This window comes from Phragmites australis, chromosome 18 (assembly GCF_958298935.1).
Source record: "Phragmites australis chromosome 18, lpPhrAust1.1, whole genome shotgun sequence".
NCBI classification, from domain to species: Eukaryota; Viridiplantae; Streptophyta; class Magnoliopsida; order Poales; family Poaceae; genus Phragmites; species Phragmites australis.
In genome coordinates, this window is record NC_084938.1 from 4,010,563 (window position 1) to 4,029,659 (window position 19,097).

The 19,097-nt window shown below is 40.3% G+C and overlaps 3 protein-coding genes across 4 annotated transcripts; all 3 read left to right on the forward strand.

The window, feature by feature from the left end:
- The first annotated feature begins 1,440 nt into the window (after positions 1-1,440).
- Positions 1,441-5,142, forward strand: LOC133899716 (uncharacterized). Its single transcript, XM_062340760.1, has 6 exons — positions 1,441-1,658; positions 1,789-1,815; positions 2,991-3,053; positions 4,634-4,712; positions 4,818-4,863; positions 4,957-5,142. Exons 1-6 carry the CDS (start codon positions 1,617-1,619, stop codon positions 4,964-4,966), a joined length of 267 nt encoding a protein of 88 aa, XP_062196744.1. The 5' UTR covers positions 1,441-1,616; the 3' UTR covers positions 4,967-5,142.
- Positions 5,143-7,940: 2,798 nt separating this feature from the next.
- Positions 7,941-10,812, forward strand: LOC133899134 (uncharacterized protein At1g01500-like). Of its 2 annotated transcripts, XM_062340082.1 has the most exons (3): positions 7,941-8,583; positions 10,169-10,226; positions 10,502-10,812. In XM_062340082.1, the coding sequence occupies exons 1-3, from the start codon at positions 8,089-8,091 to the stop codon at positions 10,528-10,530; spliced, it is 582 nt and encodes a 193-aa protein (XP_062196066.1). In that variant the 5' UTR covers positions 7,941-8,088; the 3' UTR covers positions 10,531-10,812. The 2 variants fall into 2 exon arrangements, with proteins under 2 accessions (XP_062196066.1, XP_062196065.1); XM_062340081.1 differs by having other exon boundaries at positions 7,963-8,583; positions 10,169-10,812.
- Positions 10,813-11,260: 448 nt separating this feature from the next.
- On the forward strand, positions 11,261-15,239 carry LOC133899133 (uncharacterized). The gene is made up of 9 exons (XM_062340080.1): positions 11,261-11,772; positions 11,885-12,161; positions 12,247-12,348; positions 12,438-12,520; positions 12,599-12,715; positions 13,467-13,569; positions 13,654-14,308; positions 14,591-14,775; positions 14,870-15,239. Exons 1-9 carry the CDS (start codon positions 11,657-11,659, stop codon positions 14,960-14,962), a joined length of 1,731 nt encoding a protein of 576 aa, XP_062196064.1. The 5' UTR covers positions 11,261-11,656; the 3' UTR covers positions 14,963-15,239.
- The last annotated feature ends 3,858 nt before the right edge of the window (positions 15,240-19,097 follow it).

A 19,097-nucleotide genomic window follows, 5' to 3' on the forward strand; every position in this document is an offset into this window, starting at 1 on the left:
TTTTATACTTATTTAGTACCTTCAAAATAAAAGCATAGGAGGCAAATCAATATCGATTACGTTTAAAAGCTATCACATTAACAATTCAAATTATACAGCATGATAAATTCAAAGTATATAAAGGGAACAATTAAAAAAATGCGATATGGAACATTTAAAAAAATACAGAGGAACAATTGAAATGTATTAGGGAAGCAATTAAATTACACTGATGGAACAATCCAATATATACCATGAACAGATTCTAAAATATGATACGTTCAAAGTAAACAAGGGGAAAAAAGATGTGACGTGGAGCATTTCAAAAAAATTTGAGGAACAATTGAAATGTACTAGAAGAACAATTATATTCAACCGCCGGAACAATCCAATATGTACCATGATACACATAAAAAAATCCTATAGGAACAATCAAATGTTGAACAATTAAATTGTATTATGGAACAATTTGAAGTAACAACAAAAATAATAATAATATCACGGCAGCACCTTAAACATGCTAAAAAAATAAGGAACAAGTCTGCTTTACTCCTCAAACTATGCTAGTAGTCCGAATAACCTCTTGAAGTTTCAAACCGTCCATTTTACACTATCGAAGTTTCAATACGGGATCATTTAGCCCCCTGAGTTAGTTCCAATAGCGTTTTTAGTGATGTGGAAGCAGTTTTTGATGATATGAACTTCTCCACATCCACGTGGGTTGGCACCTCCGACGACCAAAATAGGACCACTCGTATAGTTCAAGAGAGTAAAGTGAACTTTTTCCAAAAAATAACTGCTAAACACAGACTATAATAAAAATATAAAGTAACAATATACACACTTAAAAAATCTCTACTATATAAAACACAAGTTAGTTCCCGCATCATATTTTCCCTACTCTCCTCCCATCTAATATAACCCCCTAAAATTCGAATAATTTACTCTTTTTTGCTATCCACCCTCATTCTCTAGTCCTCATTTCTTTATCGGCTATGGATATAATAGCTATTTTACTAATAAAAATAAATAAAGATAGATCTCATTTGAAATCAAACTATAATATCGTTTCTGACGTATTCATTCAATAATGCTGCTATGACGTATCTATATCTTGATATCTTAAATTTGTACTTAATATTACTATATAAAATATTTGTATTTTTTTAACACATGGGCATTTAGCGAGTGACTTGTTGCATGCATCGCCATACAAAAGAAAAAGAAAAAAAAAATAACTCGGTCCACTAACACAATGCATCGCCATACAAAAGAAAAAGAAAAAAAAAAGAAGTAACTCGGTCCACTAACACAAATTCTGTACACAAGAATTTTGGGCCATGATGCCAGCCCATCAAGGCATCAATTGGGCCTTTCAGGCACATCGGGAGAGCACAAATCAGGGGGCACATTCAATCTGAGCCGTGCGATACAATGGCACGGATCTTAAGGCAAGCATCCCCGCCTGCCGCCATCGCCTCGAAGAGCGCCGAGGAACAAAGCCCTCTGCCTCCTCCCGCGCCGCCTCGTTCTCGTCCTCGCCGCGCACCGCAGTCTCGCTAGGGTTTGGCCTCCCGCGCCCGTCGCGCGCGCTTCCAAACTCTCCGAAGAGTGGGGAGGCTCCCGCCGCCGCAGCCATGGCGTCCACCAAGGTCCAGCGTATCATGACCCAGCCCATCGTAAGCCACCCCTCTCCCCTCCCCTTCGCTCTTGTTTCATCTCTTGCTATGTTGCCGCCCCTAATTGTTTTGCTTCCTCCTTCCCTATTGTGGTTGATGAATCCCTGGTGCGCGTGCGCGGCGGCGCCAGAACCTCATCTTCCGATTCCTCCAGAGCGTAAGTGGATCGGAAATTTTCGCCCTGTTTCCAATTATATTTTTGTTTGAACCGTTGTTGCAGATTTGCCATTTAAAAAACCCAAATTGCAAATTTTCCATTACAATCGGTTGGATACCAACAAACCTGCCATTGGACTGCCACCTTTGACTAACGCCGTCTAACATGGGGGTTTCACAAAAAATTGGACCAGCCAGCACACTTTCTCATGATGCAGGAAGCAAAAATAACATTCTCATCATGCAAAATAGGTTGAACATATAATAGAACACAACACACATTATTCAACATGATGATAGCAATACATTTTGAGGGTTCACATCACTTAGTTCAGCCTGATACAAGAAAAGCACTATTACAGAACAACTATTAAAGGTTCACATCATCTTGTTTGACCCTAACAAAGACTGTAAAGGATTCAATTCCTACAAGGTATGAAAAAGGGGAAAATATTCTAATAAGCTTCATCTAATTCCCTACATGAACACAGCATTGCAGTGCATATTCAAACAAATTAGTCACAGAAAGCAATTCTAGGAGAGTTCTTGCACCGTTCCATATCGCCTCACGTCCTGCCCTTCCACCCTGTTCGTGGCCTCGCGTCCTGTTGTAGCCGCGGCCACCTGCCATCAGGCTCCAGAGGCCGTTGCGACCACTGGCTGCACCCCAGAGGCTGCAGCCGCCTACAGCACATCAGCCACAGCTCCGCCCAGCACCAATTCATCACTACAGGTCCCTTCACCCACTCTATTGTGGCCGATTTCAGGTTATTTGCAGTGGATTAGGGAGAGGAGAAGGGGGATTTGGGGATCTAGGGTTCGTGGCTGAGGAGTTCGAGATAGAAAGAGGGGAGTTCGGGATGAGCGTTCGAGAGAGAGAGAGAGAGTTCAGGTCAGTTTGGTGGGAGAGAAGGAACACAGGGATACAGGCAATTTGATCCTTGCATGTGAATTTTAGTTTCCTTTTTTATTTCACAAATTGCTTTTGCACCTCAAATATAACGATTCCAAACGGAAGGACAAACCAGTGGCAAACGGAATGGATACAGCTCAGTTTTAATGGCAAATTTGCAATTTGGGTTTTCATAATGCAAATCCGCGATAACGGTTCAAAGTAATGGCAGATATGCAATTTACCCTAAATTGATTTGGTTCTGGGAAATTTATTTCTTGCAGAAAGCGCGTATCCAGATCTGGCTGTTTGAGCAGAAGGATCTCCGGATTGAGGGTCGCATCATTGTGAGTTCCCTGGCTGTTTCCTTGTTCACAATTGCAAAATTTAGTACTAATGGCCCTCTGCTTGCATAAACGCGTGGTAGTGGCAGTGTAATCAGCCAATTTTCACAGAAATCCGCAATGACCCTCTATAATTACTAGAGATTTTAAGAATTCATGGGACCTTAGTCAAATGCTATGCTATTACCATCTAGACGACACCTAGTAGTGTGCTGTAAGCATGTTGCACAATCCTGAAGGGTCCCAACTTGAAACTAATTGACACATGCAATCAAGTAAATTGTTGATTTCTACTAAGGATGTCTTCTTGAATGTGTTACAACCTAGGTAGACAGGTTAGTAAAAAAGTGACTTTCATTTCAAGGCAAGGTTGGTTTGTGCTCCGTGATTGTTTTCCCCTCAATATGACTTTTATGTGTGTAAAATGTGACGCATTATAATGCCAATAATTACTTTTTAACATATCTTAAACCTGTGAACTAAAGAAGAATGTTGTATGAACAACTATTCCTGTAAATAGCTATTGAGTTCTGGTGCTTGATCGGAAACCGGTTCAAACATTACCTATATGCGCAAACAGAAAATCATCTACATGTGTAAGAAAGTGTTCATTTAGTGGATATTGGGCACTGTCTTTTGAGTATAGAACAGTTTGGGTATATATTTTGCTTGTTTTGACTCACGAGGCTGGGAAAGAATGGATTAGTGATTAGTGACAATCAGAAATCACTTATGTCCTGGGTTTCTGAAAGAAACCACTTATGTCCTTTTGCCTTTTTCTAATTATTATGTGTTTATTCACAATGGTGTTTTAACAACTAACTACAGCTCTAGGGCCAGTAGAATATCTAATTCACTTTAGTGCTTGGGACTAAATTCCTTGCACTTCAGATTTTCTAGAACCGGTTCTAGGTTGCTGCGTAATGCCCAAGCTTTAACTTCATATTTAGTTGTTTCTCTTGGCATGGTTGATTGACTAGGACCATGTGAATTTGGAATTTGGGAACTGGTCAGTCATACTCTATAATGTGTTGCTATGCTGCTTCTGTATTTCAATTATGTGAGCATTTCATTCTCTGTGCAAAATAAACTGAAATAATTCTTGTACAAACAGTGAATTTAGATTTTTTCTAAAAGATGACAGTTATGCTTTTGTTATTGCTGAACTGTTGTAGTCATCAATCACTCCCAAGATATATTATCTTGTTTTCTGTCTGCCATGTTTTCCCTCCGGTTTCTGTGGCATGCAGCTATTTTTTTCCTTTTGTAACATAATAGCTTTGCCCATTGCTTTAGATTGTTGCTTTCTTAACCTTTTGCTTATGCTCAACAAAACGGAACAGATAATTTGTTTTACCTGTTTGAAACTATGTGATATTAGTACTTTTTGGGCATTACTTAGTAAACGGCGGCTACCCTATGTCACTTGAGGGCTATATTTAGTTTGAATGCTTCCTGTAACAAATGGTTCCTGTACATGTTCCTTCTGTATATGCACACTTTCTTTGGCTTAGAGGTCATTCGATTTATGTGCATTGCTGCTTAGTAATGTGGTGTTTCTGCACTGGTGTATACATTTGCAGGGATTTGATGAGTACATGAACTTGGTCCTTGATGATGCTGAAGAGATCAACATTAAGAAGAACACTAGGAAATCATTGGGTTAGTAAATTTCCAGCCCTGAAAAAGTCTTTTTCTTCCCCTTTACATGACTAGATATCGTTATTCCATTGCTATGTTCTAATGTTTGGGTGGAATGATTTGAAGGTAGGATACTCATGAAAGGCGACAACATAACTTTGATGATGAACACGTAAGTGAACACATCAAACCTCTCTATCCATGTTATGATTTTGAAATTTCGAGTGACAAGACTTGTAATGTGTGTGGTTTTCGATTTTTACAGGGGAAAGTGAAGCTTCTCCCGAGTGACGTTCTGGTGCTTGAGTATTTCTGTGACACATTGGACTGGAATGTCGCATGTAATCGTGGTTTATTGAGGATATTTAACGGCTGTTGGCTACCTATGAACTCATTCTGTGAACCGTATGCATCATGTCGAGGTAACTAGCTGACTGGTGTTTGAGATTGACGTGACCTTGCGATGCATGATGGCATTTTCTTTTTTGTTCGCACCATCTGGGTCAGATTAACTTTTAGCCCTTTTGGAAATGATGCAGGAAGAGAAATGCACATAACGATGTTAGTTAATTAGATGTCATTTTATTGTTAATGATTTGCGTAGCAAGTTCAAGCGATTCGAATTGATTCTTCGTATGTTTAACACAGGAAAAAGTGTAAAGCTTGGTAATATTACACATCAGCAACAAGAATCTCTGATACGATGTTCTTGCTCGTCTGGAATTTAGCATGTTCTTGGACTTGCTCTTGTTCATATTCAACTTTCTCTTCCTCGCCATCTCCATTTCCAATCTCTCTTGTTGTCATCCTTGCTACTCACACTGCTCCTCTCATCCTTCTCTTTTTCCTCTTCTTCCTTCTTGGTGCGTTTTGCTGCTGATGACACCAGCTGTGGTGACGTTGAGCCGCCCGGTGTCCACCGTTGCATCACCTTGTCCACCTCTCCCAAATCATCTAGCCTAACCCTAGTCTCCTTTGGCCTTATCACCCCCTTCAGCGTCGCAAACCGTGTCGCTCCCAGCTGGCTTCGTTGGCGCCAGTGTGTGGGACTTGAGCACGTCAAAGTGGCGGGTGAGGTCGGCCTCCGGTGGATCAGGCGCCACGGTGTTGAGTGCTAGAGGGCTCGAGGCGGAGGTGGAGGTGAAGGAGATGAGGTGGGAGCTGGCCTAGAGCTTTAGCAACACGGTGTCGTGCGTCCACCTTCGCCTCCTTATCAGGGTTTGAAAAATTGTTGAAAATCGTTCGGTATTCGCGCTATTCGGTCAATTCAGTTTGCATCGCATTCTTAATTCGACCGGTTTTCGAATTTGAATTAAAAAAATTCTAAAAAATTAAAAAAATTCTAAAAAATCACAAAAAATTCTAAAAATACAAGAGACAATTCTAAGATCTTTTGTGAATTTTTTTCAAAAATAATATCGTTTGCATCATATTTCGTGGGAAGGAAGTTTGAAATAAAAAACGAAAAAATGCTGAAAATTAGACATATGAACAAGATGCGTTGGCCCATCACTTTAAGAAAAAACTTAACATACAAACACATATTTTTTTAGAACGTATCTTAAGAGGATCTTTAAAATTAGTTTCACCTCATTTAGAGTTTTATTAATTTCTCCATAATTTTTACAAAGTTCACAAACATAAAGTGAATATGTTAAGAAACAACACTGTAATTAATTTTTTCATGTCTACCATTATTTTTCCTATATAAATCATAGTAGAAGTAAACTAATAAAATTGGTTTCACTAATCTAGTTGCAATACATTTACACAATCATGCATGTTAAATAACTATTTCATGAGTTAATGTATTTTTAAAAGAGATAGGATCATGTAAGGAGCCTAAAAAAATTAGTTTCATGATTTTTTGGATTAGCAAAGAATTAACTATGCATTAACTAGGTTTAGCAAATATATTTTCTTACAGAAAATATTCAACTTTTTTATAAGTATAAATAATTTTATCATGTAGATTATGTTACAAGGAAACTAACAAATTTTGTTTCACTTGATTTGAAGCTCAGATAAATTAGTTATTGATTTCACAAGGTTGAGCAATTTTTTGATTTTTTTTAACTTCACTGCAATTTGGGAAATACGCTCGGTAAATCGGTAAAACCGAACGGTTTATAAAGAATTTGTTCGAAATGAATTTAATGCAGTTGGTTTGCGGTGTAATTTGATCAATTTTTGATTGAATTTGAGCGGTTACCAAATGGTTGATTCGATCGAATTCTCACCGAATTTTACAAAATTGACTCAGTGAATTTGATCAAATTCTCACTGAATTTTAAATAGTTTTTTCAATATTCACGATTTTCAAAAATTTGATGAGTCCTAAATAGTAAACAGTTCTTCTAGCGCTCGGACGTCTGTTGGAAAATTTCCCATCAGACGCTCTGTCCTTCCGTCGCAATATCAAACACTAACTTTTGCAATATCGAAGAGAAGTGTCTGTAATATTGAAAAACATTCACCAAAATAGTTCGATATATGCATCTGATTTCAGGAGAAAATTTCCACCGCAACATCACTCCATGTTGCACGCAATATTTTTAGGTGAAGCCCCATGGGTGCAACATACGAAAATAACTATGGCAACAAATTTATATAACGTCTGAAACATTAAATTTGAACATCTGAAACATTAAATATGTGAAATATAGAAATTAACTCAAATAGATAATTTTTTCGGATCCAAATTTATACGTAAGAGATTCCGGATGTAACATATGAAAATAACTATGACAATAAATTTTCATAACATCTGAAATATTAAATTTAAACGTTCGAAATATTGGAGATGTAAAAAATATAAGAATTAACTTAAATAGATAATTTTTTTCGAATCCGAATCTGTACGGAAGAGATTTCGAAATGCAACATACAAAATAATTATTTCAACAAAATTCTATAACGCCTAAAACATTAAAGTTGAACACTAAAATATTAGAGATACAAATTAGGATACCGAAACATCTCAAATAGATAATATTTTTAAACCGATTTAATGATAAACTATAGACTAAAGAGACCGTCCCGTCCAATGCACCCGGACATGAGTTAAAGCATTTCTGATTTGTAAACTTTGCTCCTCGCCAGCGGAGACCGCCGCCTTCTCTTCGTGGTTGATTTGATTTCATGTCGTTGCCATGTCGACTTCAGTGATTCCCTTCGCTTTAATATTTTTTAGGGACCCTTCGTTTTAATACTAATTGCATGATTAGAGCGCCCCATGTAAACCCATATTAGAACTGGCCCATGTAAGCCCATATTGGAACTGGCCCATGTAAGCCCATATCAGACCAGGGCCAGCAATCAATTAATTAACAAATAAATTAATCATTTTTTACTAATCCCACGCCTCTCTCCTCTCTCGTCGCCTCGCGTCGCGCGCATGGACCACCCGCCGCCGCCGGACTCCGGCAGCTGCCTCGAGGTCCGCCTCTTCTACGTGCGCCTCTCGCCGCACGGCGGCGCGCCGCCGCCGCTGCGCCTGGCGCTCGACCTCCGCCCCGCTGGTGGCGAGGCCGCCCTCCCCCTCCCGCTCCGCCTCGACCGCCACGACGCTTCCTCCGGGGACGCCACCTACGTCTCCACCGCGGCCGCGCGTCTTCCCCCACCCGCCGCGGCCTTCGAGGTCGCCGACCACCGCGGTGCCGCGCTACTCCGCGGCTCCCTTCGGCGGTGCCCCGATGGGAAGGCCGATTCCCCTGCCTGGGAAATCGATTGCATCCCCGCCGCTGGGGCGGCTGCCTCGGCCTCGGCCTTTGAGGTCTATGTAGCCGGATGCTGCGCCGGCGAGCCCGCCGTCCTCACGCGCGCCCTGCGGCTAGCCATGCCTGAAGAGGCTTCTGGCGGGTTGGTTCACCGCCGATCGGGGGCATTGACGGTGAGTGTTAAAAGAACATTACTCGAATCATTTTACTGAGTGATATTGACTTTGAAAGGATGTAACTTTGTTATAGGAACATATAGGTAGCAACAAAATGATCGGCTAACACTGTAATTTGCATAGCTGTAGAATGCTTTTGTTTGCTTGTGTTTACTATAGATTGTCGAAACATGACAAGTGAAGATTTTGATGCCACAGGAATGGATAGATTATTGTTCCAAATCTTTGTTCACACAGTGTGTTGTGATTGTGATTGATTTGTTCATGTATTGCGTTTGTGGTTCAATTAGCAGGGTACATGTTGTCAATTGTACTGTGTTGTGTAGAAATATTTTGTGTGGGTGTAATCACATAGACGGAACACGTTGATTTAGATGTTACATTTTCATTGTTACTTTCTGTAACAATGATGGATTGACGGGTAATAGTGGTGCTATCCCCAGTCCTGGATTGAAACATTCATATGTGTGTCAAAAAATATTATTCATCCTGAAGGGCAAAGCACCTCTAGGCTCCAGCTTTTAGAAAATAATGTCATGTAAATCTTGACTTACATCCTGTCAAGATCCCCGTTAAGGAATTCTGATTTAACATCAAGCTGATAGAGAGAGTACCACACCCATGTTTGTCAGTGATATCCTTGCAAAGGAAAACATAGTTAGTAATAATACAGCACACCAGAGTGTTGAAACACTTGCATATATATGATACTCCAGAAAGGAACATTAACAGTGTATGATTTTTAAATTTAAGTTAATTTCATATTTGTTTAATATACTATATCATATAAAATAGTTTGTATTGCTGAAACATTATAGCACATATACTCTATCTAATTCCTGCATTGGCTAGTTTATCTTGGGTGGCTGTGGTGAACATGGAACTGGTATTTACTATTTGTCATGTGCTATTCCCAGTCTTGCTTTAGATCTCTCCTTAATCTTAAAAAGACTATATCAAGTGGCATAGGGATGCTGCAGCTGTCCTCAAAAGCTTAAGTGGGGTTATTATTATGTTATGGTATTACTAATAATGCAATTAATATTTGAAGTATCAAGAAGTACTCCCTCTATTTTGCAATACAAGTCAATTTTTCTAGGAAATCGTCATGGTGTTACACCTTCAGTGTTGCTGTAGAAGGGGTTAAGTGGTTGCAATATGCCATTTAGTAGGTCTATGTATGGTCCAAAGTCATTAACTGCTTGTCAGATTTAGTGCCTATGCAATACATTGTAGTTTTAGTCTAGTTCCTTGCTGTCTCATAATGAATCCTATCTAGCATTCTCTTTGACGATTTGTATCAGGGAATGGACAAATCTAGAGAAAGAGATATTAATCATAGGAGTTAGGTATCACGGATTTTGGTTCTATGTTGCTGTACAATATAATTTTGCATATAAGGTGACAAGACAGAAAAATATGATTAAATTCGACTTCTACGACATTTGCTGCCCCGAATATTGTTCCAATATTTTTGATTTGTCCTTGTGCCTCTACCTTCAATTGAAACTACATGCTTGGTGATCTCAAGTTCTTGGACCCTCAAATTTCCGTTGGTATTCTATGGAGGCTTCTTTGGCAGGCTACAGGGGATGGAGGCGACAATGATATGAACTCTGGTAGCATGCAATACCCTGAAGGTTGGTACTCTGACGATGATGACGGGCAACTCTCATGGTTCAATGCTGGTGTTAGAGTCGGTGTGGGGATTGGCCTGGGAGTGTGTGTCGGTGTTGGCATAGGAGTTGGGCTCCTCATGCGCTCCTACCAAGCAACGACCAGAAGCTTGAAGAGGCGGTTCTTCTGACAGTGTTGTAACAAGTACCACGGCCTCTGATGGCCAGTAGAGTTGTTCTACTCGTTTTGTTCCTGAGAGCAGATCGCTGTATAATTCGTTCATGTGTTGTCTGTGTAGGAGGAGATGTTGTATTGCTGTGGTTGTGAAGTTTTTGACTTGTGTACACCGCTCTCACTGCTGTGTGTATACTGGAACTCTGGAAGTGTGAAGGTGTTCCTTGGACTTGTGAAGAAAATGGTCTCAACTTTGAACCGGAGCAGCTGCACGGGTTGCAAACTTGCAACCTTCTGTTCTCTTGAGAATGTCAATTCCCTCGTGTATATACAACAAATGTTGATTATTAGCAAACGTTGTTGAAGCATATTTTTTTTCCCTGAAGGACCTATTACAGGTATGTAAGAATTATGAAATTCAAATTGGATATTTTTCTTTCGCATTTTAAAACATCTGGTTGGTGTTGTTCATGCACAAAACTTAACATTAAGAGCAAAGGTTCCCAGACTGAAATGGGTGAGAATTGGTCGTTTTTGTGGAATAGAGGATTGGCAGAGAAATCATGGGCGATTTGGCTAGCTTTTAAATTTTTAGCGAATTTTTGGTGAACTTTCTACATTCGAAGCGGCTTCTTGTTGAAATACAGCAATGGTAGTTTGACTTCAATTGGTGACAGGGTTAAAACCTTTCTGAGTGATTTTACAAAACTAGCAATTGCACATGTGTTTTATACACATGGAATTAAATATTAGATGTCTAGAAATGAAAAATAAATATTGGACGTATAAATATGTAAGATAAATAATAAGAGATTAAATATATTTTTAAATATATAGAGATAAATATTAAACGTCTATGTATAGAAGGGAAATAATAAGAGACTGAATGTATTTTTGAAAGAAAAATGAGTCTAATTTTGTACGATGACCGTTTAATCAGTTTGAATGGATGGTAAAATTTGATCGGATCTGTCACAACTCGTGTATTTTATAAAAGTATATATAATTTGTTTTTTATGAGAAGAAATACTTAGTTTTTTTGGAAATACATCTAAGTACTACTAGTAGTAAAACAAAAAAGGGAAAACGTGAGAAGAGAGAGGTAAAAAAAAAAAAAACAAAGAAAAACTGCCCCGCCACAAAATCTTGTGTGTGTTTTTGAAGCTTGCTCATTCGCGCGAAACGAAAGGGGAAAGCTCTTCGTTTCCCTCCCCCCGAAAACTGACCACAAGAAGAGGGGCCAGCCGATCCGCCGGATGCCGCCACCGCCGCCGACGCCATGACCGCTGCCGCCGCGTGGCCGGTCTGCACCATCTGCTACGAGGACATCCGCCCGCTCTCCGACCAGCATCTCCACTGCCTCCCCGCCTGCGGCCACGTCTTCCACGCCCTCTGGTCTGTCTTCTCTCCCCTCTGCAATCCTTTTCTTTTCTTCGCATTTCCGGTCTCGATCCTACAATAGATGGCTAAGCGAGGCCGCTTCTTAATACGTGTGAGGTGCGAGCAGTCTGGAGCAATGGCTGGAGTACTCCCCGGGCGGGAAGAAGAAGCTCACCTGCCCCATCTGCAAGCAGCCCTGCGGCGCCGCCCACCCTCCGACCCGCCTCTTCTTCCAGTCCACCGGTGCGTGCCCGACCCAGGCCTGCCCCTCCTCGCAGGACGCCTCTGAGGGCGCCGACCCGGAGGCGCTAGCCGCCGAGGTCGCCCGCCTGGAGCAGAAGGCGGCGTCCCTCGGCAGGGTGCTCGAGGAGCAGCGTGACGGAATCAAAAAACTCAACGCCGAGGCCAGTCCTCATTTCCTTTCCGGATCTGTGTGTTGGATTGTGTTTCGCATGGATTACTGATTGCATATTGGTGGTTTTTGTTCAGGTTGCCAGGTGGAGGGAGCAGGCAGCGACGGCGGATGCAATGCGGGATGCCGCAAGGAAGGAGAAAGAGTGTGTCCAGCTGCTGCTCAATGCGAAAACAGAGGTAACTTGATGGATCTGGTGGCGAGATTTGATGCCCCTGACTCTTCATCCTGTCACGGCTTAGTGGACTGCATTATTTCTTCATTGTAGGAGCTGTCGAGGAAGACGTCAGAGTGCGGGAGATTGCAGGAGAGGAGCCTTGCGCTGGCGAAGGAGCTTGCTGCGCTGAAGCTGTATGTTTGTACGACCTGTAAGATGCTAATATTATTACCTTAGTGAAAGTGACTTTATTTTGATCTCTTGTTCGTTAGGTCGACAGACATGAACCTTCAGGAGGAAGAGATCCTTAAGTTGGCGTCACTTGGTAACCATGGAAACCTGGAGAATGCGGTTGATGTTCTAAAGAGATCGCTTGCTATGCGGAACAAGTATACTTATCTTCTTGATTTCCTTATCTGGAAATACTTTATTTATATTTAGTGTGCATATCATAGAGCATTAGTGAAATTTATTATGGGACCATTCCTTCACTGTATTACTTGTTACAGTAGACCAAGCCAGGATTGGAATCATACACAGCATTTTGGTCCTTCAGAGCACCATAGTTTTATCTGCCCAAGTCTGGTTGTAGGCGCTTCATTTTTGGCTTTTTGCTCAGTCGATGTGTTGTACATTGCTCAGGCCTTTTATGGAAGCACGAAGTTCTCAAACTAAATCATAGTAGTTTCAACTGTCAAACTGGACTTGTGAGGATTCCCTTAAATACTGTTGATCAGTCCTGAGTTCTGGATGAAATATTTTGAAATACATAGTCACTAGCACCAATGACCACTTACCAGTAGCTAAATCACTGGAGGCAGTGATGTGCAGTTCTGGATTAAAGCCAACAGACCTACTGTATTATGGTTGGATCTGTGGTGAAGAGTACGTTGTTTCTGACGTGAAATGTATTCTTTGGTTGTTAGCACTGCTGAAAATGTTATGAAACAATATGATGCTAGATACAAAGAACTACTCTTTTTCAACAATGGAAATACAACTCCGAGCCTAAAAAAAAAACTTGGTTCTTGATTTTCAAATTAAAAAAAGAGAAGTACTCTTGAACATTATTTTCCCTTTTTTCTTTGGGTATCACAAATTAAGTGGTTTGAGTGTTCCAGTAATGCATTCTTTCTTTAGGAGCTACAAAGAATTGATGGTCCAATGCAATGTTCTGGGAAGATCAGAGTCTCGCATGCAGCAGAAGCTTGAGAAGGCCAAAGAGCATGTAAAAAAGTTGAAGGTAAGTTTGGCCCCATATATAAACTTAATGCTTTTAATGTACATAATTCGTGTGAATGACCTTTATCAGTGTGAACAAGAACAGGCAAGGTTACAGGAACTTGAGAAGGAACTAGAAGAAAAAGAAAATGGTTTCATAAGGGACTTGAGGTCTTCAAAGAAATTTAAATCAGACCAGACAAAATCAGGGAATATCACAGCTAATAATGGTTCCCCTAACCCAAGTGCTGGATATGAAAATCAAACAATCAAGCTTGATGAAGTGATGCAGGATCCGTGCAACGACAAGTCTAACTTGAACCCGTTAAATCCTGAAGCTAAGAGTGATCTGAATTCAAAAGATAACCTGGATAACAAGAATGCAGATGTGATAGACCTTGATGCCGATGATTCTGTTTTCGGAGATGAACACAAGACAGAACTTTCCGCCAAGCTGTTTGGGAACTATGATAAAACTTTGGATTCCCGAGATAAGTCCAATCCTTGTCACAATGATATCATACAGTCCACAACGTATGAATGCAAGACCATGCATGTTGCAAAAGAAACATCAACCTTTCAGGAGAACCTTACGAACAAACTGCATATTCTTCAAGAGAGTCCTATTCTGAGAAGCAGTGAAGTGACAACTTCGACATGGGGGAAAGAAACACTGACAATTGATGGCATCTCCAAACAAGCAACTAGGCTGACTTCTGGCACTGGACCTCAGCAGATTCACAACTTAAATTCGCTTTCTGGTGAGTTCTTGTGTTGTTCTAGTAAATAACTTCTGCATTCAAGTCGCAAAAACTGGACCTATGATTTTACGGACTGTACCTTTATTCTACTTGCACAAAATAAGAAATCTATCTTTCTCTGAATTTAACTAAATACGGCAAAATTGTAATCTGATCCTAATTTGCCACTGTGTTTTAGTCTATGGATTACTAGTAATTTATGGATATCTATGGAATGCTATTTCTACCTGATCCCGCGTACTCGACATACTTACAAAGCAACTGTATGTCATCTACAATCAGATGATTTCCAAACACCTGGAATTCCTGGTGTGGGTGGAGCAAGAAAAGGCATTGGCAAATGGTGCAAAGGCTCGACAGTTCCTGGATCTGCAAGTGCAAAAGCAAACAGAGGCAATCTGATCGCTGTAGGACCGGATGGGCGTGGAGGGAAGGTCAAAGTTCTGAGAGATCTCGGCCGATTCCAAGTCAGTTCAACAAGTTCTCATGTTCTTCCTTGTGAGACGACAGAAACAACTCAATCCCTTACAACTAATCTATCAAAATGTTTCTTTGATGCAGGATAGCAACTCTCAAGCACTGTGGCCAAAGGCGCAGAAGCTTGGAGGCAAAGGCGGCCAATCTCAGATAGATCATTTCTTTGGCAAGAGATGATCCTGCTGAAGAATATATGCCTCTGATGTTGTCATCAAATTATTCGAAGAGTATCTGTTGCCATGCATCTGTGCTTATCTAGGTCCCGCAACAGGTTCCTGGATAACTGAATCCAAATTTTGCAGTGGTTAAGTCTTGGGCCTGAGACTACAGAACATGTACATAATCTTTCCGCCAGAAACCTGAATTTCTCTTGGTCTCGTGTGTACCGTGTACACGCATTGCGTACTGTAAAATTCGAAGGGGTAACAACATTTCATGTTTCAGCTGATTCAGATGTGAATACAGAGAGCTTCACCTTTGGTTCAGCCTCAACTTAGTCTGGTTTTATCACATAATCACTGAAGTGAGTAAAGGAAAAAATAGGGTAGGAACAAGAAGGTGATATGGACTTGTGTCGAATATCTAATTATTATAGGATATATGCATATAAGCAGTACACTATATATGAATATGGTATATCGTATATTTGATGGACAACTTTAGATATTACGGATCCGAATCTGTGGTATTTGATATATTCGGAGATCACAAAAGGTTATACTAAGAAGATCCCGATCGGGTTAACCAACTTAAATACGATTAGTATTCAAGCTGGATTCGGTTGCCTTGTCTTGGCTGACAAGACAGAAGACTCCCTATCGACTGCGGCAGACTCAGGGCGGTGCTAGGATCCCTATATAAGGCGGAGGATTTAGAGCCCTGTTGGCGCGGAATTGGGCAACATCTCGCCAACACGGGTCCATCAAGGATACTTGTCGCTTTTCGTAGCGGCGCACGACTTGTTTACAAGCAAACAAGCAAAGATTTCGACTGGCAACCTTGGGGATCACCGCTCGGATGATTTACAAGCAAATCGACAAAGAACTACCACCCAAACCACAGGGTTTCGAAGTAGCAGCGAAGAACTAACCCTAAATTGCAGGAAAATAAAGACAACGAAAAAAATGCAATAGATGCGATTGACTGATAAATATGCAATCGGCCTTCACCCCTCAACTATTTATAAGGGGGGTATGGTCTTGACACTAGGGAATCGAAGTAGGACTCTATTCCAACCCTAAACACGTCCTGTTCGGCCAAAATTGTGAAAAAGATCCGAACAACTCCACGAATCCACCTCGATTAGGTTTCGGACTGAACACCAGATGGTCCGTTGAGAACAAATTCCATAACACCGGACCATCCGGTGAGTTCACTCGGCCGAAATTATAAGACTCGGTCTTACACACACCGGATATTCCGACGTCACATTTATACTCACCGGAGTATGTCACCGGACCAATATTTACAGAGAGCAAATTTTTTTGCAAAGTTTTCCTTTTGAACGCACCGGATGATCCAGCGATCATCAAAGACCTCAACGGACAATTTTCACCAGAGAATATTTTTTTTGGCTAAAAACCTTCTTCTTCTCGCCGGATAGTTCGGTGATACCCCGAAATCTCCACCGGACCATTTCTTTCAGAGAGCAAGTTTTCGGGCGCAAATTGACCTTCTACACATTGGATAGTTTGGTGTTATGCCGGAATCTCCACCGGACCATTTCTTTCAGAGAGCAAGTTTTCAGCGCAAATTGAATTTCTACACACCGGATAGTCCAGCGTTTTCACCGGACCACTCACCGAACTATTTTATACAGAGAGCATGATTCGCTGTACCAAATTCTCATCCTATTCTTCGGATAGTCCGGCGTTCAATGAGCCCCTCACCGGACTATTTTTTCTAGAAAGTATGTCTTTTGGCCGAAATCGAACTACAAGCAACAGATAGTCCGGCGATGACACGACATTGATCACCAGACTATCCGGTGTATAAAAAAATCTGACCGTGCTATTTTTTTCTATCAACACATGCCCCTCTATTTTTTTTGGTAAAGATTGCGCACTGAAAAATATTTTTACACAGGATAATCACGAATACCTCATCTTCTACTCTAAGTTATGACTTAGGGTGATACAAATAACATATCGGCCATATGTGCATGTTCTAAGGGCGATGATATTCACACCAGCCACAGGACGATAGTAAATTACATCGGCCATGTATAGTTAGTTACCTTCTCAAGCATCTTGCCAAATGCTCGGATAATATTTCTTCTCTAGATATGTGAACGATGGTGAAATCATCAAAACTTGCTATGATATCTAAGCATCTATCCAAATATCTATTTAGTGGCTCATCAAAGCATTGATAAACTCTAGAAACTTATTGTACCACTAATATTGAATCACCAAACACTTTTATATGTGTCACGCCCATGGACTTTAAAATTTGCAAACCTAACAAAAGAGCTTCGTCCTCGGCTTGATTGTTGGTACAAAAGTATTCTAAGCGAACAGATGTTTCAAAAATAACACCTCTAGGGGAAATTAAAATAATGCCAACACCTTGACCTTCTCGACAAGCCGAGCCATCAAAATATAATTTCCATGGACACACATTAATCAAACTAACCAATGCATCACTATCAATACGATGATCAACAATAAAATCAACAACGATTTGACTTTTCATAGATCTTAACGGTTCATAAGCCAAATCATATTCAATCAAAGCATAGGCCCACTTTCCGATTCTACCACTCAAAATCGGCTTTTGCAACATGTACTTAATAACATCGGTTTGGCATGCAACCACACAAGTATTAGAAAACAAATAATATCTCAACTTAGTGCATGCATAGTATAAAGATAAATATAATTTTTCAATAAACACATACCTTGTTTCCGCATCCAAGAAACGCCAGCTCAAATAAGTGATCGCATATTCTTTCCCTTCGCTTTCTTGTGTAAGAACAACACCAATTACCGTCTCTTGTGCAGCAACATATAGCCGAAACAGAATCCTGGCCTTGGGCGCCATTAACACAGGAGGTGATAATAAATATTTTTTGATGTCATAAAAACTCGTTATTATTCTGCTCCCCAAGTAAAATCGGCTTCTTTCTTTAACCGAAGTATGGGAGTAAAAACACTAATCTTGCCAGATAAGTTAGATATGAAACGCCTCGAATAATTGACCTTTCCCAGCAATTTTCGGACATCTCTCTTTGATTGTGGTGCTCATAACTTATCTATAGCTGCTATTTTGTTAGGATTTATCTCTATGCCTCTTTCATGTATTATGAAATCTAAGAATTTTCCCGCCGATACACCAAAGCACATTTAGGTGGGTTCATCTTTAAACCATACCGACACATTGTTTCAAAAGCTAAACACAAATTGGCTAAATGACTATCCATAGCATCCGATTTGATAACAATATCATTGATATAAATCTCCAAGATGACACCAAGCAAATCATGAAAGATCAAATTCATAGCTCTTTGATAAGTAGCACTGGCATTCTTTAAACCAAATGTCATAACAACCCATTCAAATAAACTAACAAAACCCGGGCAATGGAAAGCCGTTTAGACATATCTTCTTCGGCCATGAAAATTTGATTATAGCCTGCATTACCATCCAAAAAACTAATAACTCTATGACCCGAAGCATCATTAATCAACATATCGACAATGGGCATAGGGTATTCATCTTTAGGAGTAGCTTTATTTAAATCTCTAAAATCAATGCATACTCTCAACTTATCACTATTTTTCTTCTCAACCGGGACAATATTAGATATCTATTCAGCATATCTACAAGGATGAATAAACCCCATAGCGAGCAACCAACTTATTTCTTCTTTGATTTGCCCATACATGTTAGGATTAAACTTTCTAGCCAGTTGTTTGTGAGGTTTAAAACCCGAATTTATAGGAAGCCGATGCTCTACAAGCTCACGGCTAAGTCTCGGCATCTCATGATACTCCCAAGCGAAACAATTGATATATTCTTTGAGTAATGCAATCATTTCGCCTTTTTGAACATCATGCATGTTTTTATTCACAAATGTTGGTCTAGGAACAGTGCCATCTCCTATATCTACCTCTTCTAATGGATCAACCAATGAAAAACCTTGTCCTAGCTTTTCTATCTCATCAAAATCATCAATAGTCTCACAAATATCGTTCTTTTTAGACCGATATTGCTCCACACGCTATTGCAACCATTCTATTACTTTGTTTATCCATTTATAACATTACATTGCTAAGTCTAGATGAAGAAATTGGCTGTACAGACACGGGTAC